This window comes from Spinacia oleracea, chromosome 2 (genome assembly GCF_020520425.1).
Source record: "Spinacia oleracea cultivar Varoflay chromosome 2, BTI_SOV_V1, whole genome shotgun sequence".
Taxonomy (NCBI): domain Eukaryota; kingdom Viridiplantae; phylum Streptophyta; class Magnoliopsida; order Caryophyllales; family Amaranthaceae; genus Spinacia; species Spinacia oleracea.
Window position 1 is genome coordinate 107,750,578 of NC_079488.1, and position 4,386 is coordinate 107,754,963.

At 34.7% G+C, this 4,386-nt stretch overlaps 1 protein-coding gene across 1 annotated transcript; it reads left to right on the forward strand.

The window, feature by feature from the left end:
- Positions 1-2,095: 2,095 nt before the first annotated feature.
- LOC110785106 (transcription factor MYC2-like) lies at positions 2,096-3,976 on the forward strand. The gene has a single exon (XM_021989550.2). It carries the CDS (start codon positions 2,246-2,248, stop codon positions 3,662-3,664), a length of 1,419 nt encoding a protein of 472 aa, XP_021845242.2. The 5' UTR covers positions 2,096-2,245; the 3' UTR covers positions 3,665-3,976.
- Positions 3,977-4,386: the final 410 nt, after the last annotated feature.

Genomic DNA, 4,386 nt, shown 5'->3' on the forward strand with positions numbered 1-4,386 from the left:
ATAAAATTTTCATAATATAGTAAATATAAAAGTGTTTTTTTTTAAGATAGTAAATACCAATAAATACTAAATTTATTCTAAAAAGAATAGTTCAAGGACTGCGTATATAATTGTGTGTAATAATAGTCCGTACTTTATTTTCATTATAGTCTTTATCCTTCACGTGAAAACTGGTACGGTGGTACCCAAACGTAAGACTGCCTCTTGAATAGGAATGGCAATGGATCAGACTCGGGTCGGATGTAGTAAACTCCATATCTGATCCATTTAACATTCGGACTCCGAAATTGCATCCATATCCAAATCCATTTACAATTCGGACTCTAAAATTGCATCTATATCCATATCCATTTAAAATTCGGACTCCAAATTTGCATCCATATCCAAATCCGAATCCATATCCATATCTAAATCTGAATCATGCGTTAACTTTACTTACATAGAACTTGTATTTTTTTAATTTTAAACTAATTTAGAAATCCTATTTCTCATTTACCAAAATCTAATGAGTTTCTAATAAATTAATAAAATAACAATTATATGCGCTTTAAACAAATATATTAGATTAAATTAGGAACTTCCCTTTAAAAAGAAGTTATGTACGAAAAATAATACACTTTGAAATAATTTCAGGTCGGATTTGCACTCGGATTTGGGTCGGATTCGGATTCGGGTCGGAGTCTCTGCAGACTCCATATCCGATCCACATCCATTCAGATTCAGATGTTTTTAATCGGATTCGGATTCAGACTTTTTTTTCTCGGATTCGGATCGGATTTTTTCCTTCAAATCGGGTCGGACTCGGTTCGGATTCGGATGTGATTGCCATCCCTACTCTTGAATCTTGATTCTATTTTTAAAAGTTTAAATGTATTATTGGGACAACATGTCCCATATCCATAAATAGAAGGTACACATTAAATATATGGCTAACCTAATTCTAATTTCGTTGCACTCATACTGTTTCTACGAGTACTCTTCGTCCTTCTTTTTTTTAATTGTCTTTAGGTCAAAATTGTTAAAATTTTGAATGTAGAATATTAACATGGGTTGATATTGTACCATGAGGTCGTGAGAAGAAAGATAAAGAAAGAGCAATCGGGATAGTGTTCTATTTAAGGTATGAAACAATCTCAAACGGACACCTCAAATAAGAATATATGATGCAAACAAAAGGAGAAAGTTTAACTATAAAGTACTTTGTTCGTTTCGATTTAATGGCTACACCTTACCTTTTCATGCTTGTCAATGTAAAATTGTAAATGCCTGAATATTAATATCTCTGATTTTGTATTTAGAAAAAATATAAAAAAAAATTAGATCCCAAAAATCACAAATGAAAGTCAAATTGAAATTTGTGAAGCGTCAGAAGTCAATGTGCATCCATTAATATGAAACAGAGAGAATATTAATCTACTCCCCTTGTTTTTCTTAAGAACATCTCCAATGGAAAGTTATTTGTCAAATTAATTAGTTTTTCATGCCACCTAAGATTTTAAGTTAATTAACTTTCTAGATATTTTGTATTTTCAATGGTAACCTAATTTACTAAACTAGCTTGATAGTTAAATGCTAAAATTCTTTTTGGTAATATTTTAGTAAAATCGTTATATTAATAAAGGTATTAATTTATTTACTCATTATACTGGTTAATTTAGCATACAAAATATATAAAATATGTAATATACTTCTCCGTATATAATTTTTAGTAGGAAGGAAATTGCATACTCTGTACTAGATGATTAAATGAGTACGTTCTGAATTTATTAATTATGCAATAACTTTAAGGAGAGAATATTTCAGTCAAACATATTACACTTTACAAAAAAACAGTCAAATAATTTTAGAAAATTCGTATATATTATACGGAGGCCAATCTAATATAAATATTAATCAAAACATATTAAAAACTATCAAAAATTGAGTAGAAATTACAAAAAAGTGTACTTCGTAAATTTATAAACACAAAAAGGTTTTATTTTTAGGAAGTGAAAAATATTCCTGTAGTAGGAAAGTTCTCAAAGGAGTAAACTATTTCATCTAACAATTCTCCTTTTCTCTAAAATAGGGTCCCCACAATTATTACTTTTTTGTTTAAATAGCCTAAAAACCACCTCTCTTGCTCAACCCACATTTTTCTTTCCTTTACAAAACCATAATTTTTTCTCCTAAAATATTCCCAAAACGGAAAAAAGGAAAAAATAAAGTTCCATTTTAAAAATTAGTACAAAGATTAACTAAGCGAATGGATGAAAACATGATGATTTCCTCATCTTCCTCCTCTTCTTTGATTTCAGCATCTCCAGTAACAAGTCAACAAAAACTTCAGTTTTTACTGCAAAACCAGCAACACTGGTGGAATTATGCCATTTTTTGGCAAACTTGTACAAATAAAATTGACAACGCTAGTTGTTCACTTTCCCTTGTTTGGGGAGAGGGCCATTTCCAGGGTATCAAAACCCCGTTACCTAAGCCCAAGAAGAAGCCCAACTTCTCGGGTTTTGACCTTCACGTTGACTTTGATGAAGGCATGTCTTCTATGGATGATGTTGTCACTACTGATGCTGAGTGGTTTTACATGACGTCACCTTCAAAGGTTTACCCCTTCAAGCAAAGATCAAGTCATTCAGGTGGGAGTGGGAGTGCCACATCAGCAGGTACTCTAGCTAAGGCTTTTACTACTGGTTCTTTGGTTTGGTTGAGTGGGGCCCATTCACTCCGTTTCTATAACTGTGAACGGGCCAAGGAAGCCCACTCTCACGGCCTTCAAACCCTTGTGTGCATACCCGTTCCTAATGGGGTTCTTGAGTTGGGCTCGGCGGAGGTGATTAAGGAGAATTGGGCTTTAATACAGCAGGCCCATTCTCTGTTTGGGCCTTTATCTAACCTTGATATGGGCCCAATGAAGCCCGAGTTTAGCATTGGTGGTAATGTTGGTGGTGGTGGTGGTGATGGTGTTGGTGTTAGTGGTGGTGTTATTTCTTTTTATGACTCGGGCTTGGTCGGTACAATCAGTACCGACCAAGCTCAACCCAGCTCAATGGGTTCGTTTGAGGATTATGACTCGGACGAGCCCATGAGCCAGCAAAGGGCGGTGAAGAAGAGGGGAAGGAGGCCTGGCACGGCACGTGAAGGCCAGGCCGCAGGTGTGAACCACGTGGAAGCCGAGCGGCAGAGGAGAGAGAAAATGAATAGCCGGTTTTACGCGCTCCGGTCGGTGGTTCCAACGGTTACTAGGATGGATAAAGCATCCTTACTCGCCGATGCCGTGGATTACATAAATGAATTAAAGGATAAAATCAATAACCTAGAGTCACAACTCAGAGTAGTAAAAGTCCCTAGCTACAACGATTGCAATTATGATAACCAAAGTGTGATTAGTAATAACAATAATAATGGTGTTGTTAATTGTAGGGTCCCACTTGAGGTTGAAGTTAGGGTTTTAGGAAACGAGGCGATGATTAGGGTTCAATGTGAGAAAGTTAATCATCCAGCAGCAAGGTTAATGGGTGTACTTAAACAACTGAAATTAGAAGTTCATCATGCGAGTGTTTCGACTGTTGAAGAGACGATGGTTCAAGATGTTGTGATTGTTAATGTTCCATATGAGTTGAAGAATGACGCTGTTATCAAATCTGCTATCATTAGTAGGTTAGACCAATAATGTTTTTTTAATTATAGACGTTTGTTTCTCTAATTCTCTTGTACAAGTATCATTAGTGTTACTATTATGATTTATAGTAAGGGGTAAGAATCGAACTCCTATAACAGATTTAAAGAGGTAAAAAGAGGACGTTCAACCACTAGGTCAACCGTAGAAGAATGAGAGGTAAGGAGGTATTTGTTGGTATTTATGTGTTTGTGGGAACAATGTTTTAAAGGCTTATCTTCTTATTGGTAAGTGAAAAGTTACGTGTGCCACGTTAAAAAAAACGGACATTTTTTATTTGGTGAAGGTATGTACAAATTCATGTCATGTCTACTAATTGTACCTGTGTAATAAATTGGGTTCAATGTGGGCAACATGTCGATGTCATCTAGCTGCATTGAGGATTACATTTAGTCTCAATCAATGTAGTACACCATCAATATCTTAGCTCGAGGCTGTAAATAATCTACTCCGTATATATTAAGATCAGATGAAATAACCAAAACTAATGTACTCCACATGATTCAATTATTCACTAGTTTTTGGGCCCGGGCGATGCTCCGGGTTACTACATTAGGGACATTCACATTTATTTATATATATATATATATATTGTTTTTTTGCAATGATAACATGAACACATGTAATAACTCAATGGTAAAGGCTTTATTGTTTAATCTCAAGGTCAAGGGTTCAAACCTTATGCAAACCATATTTGATAATTTTTTTAATGTATA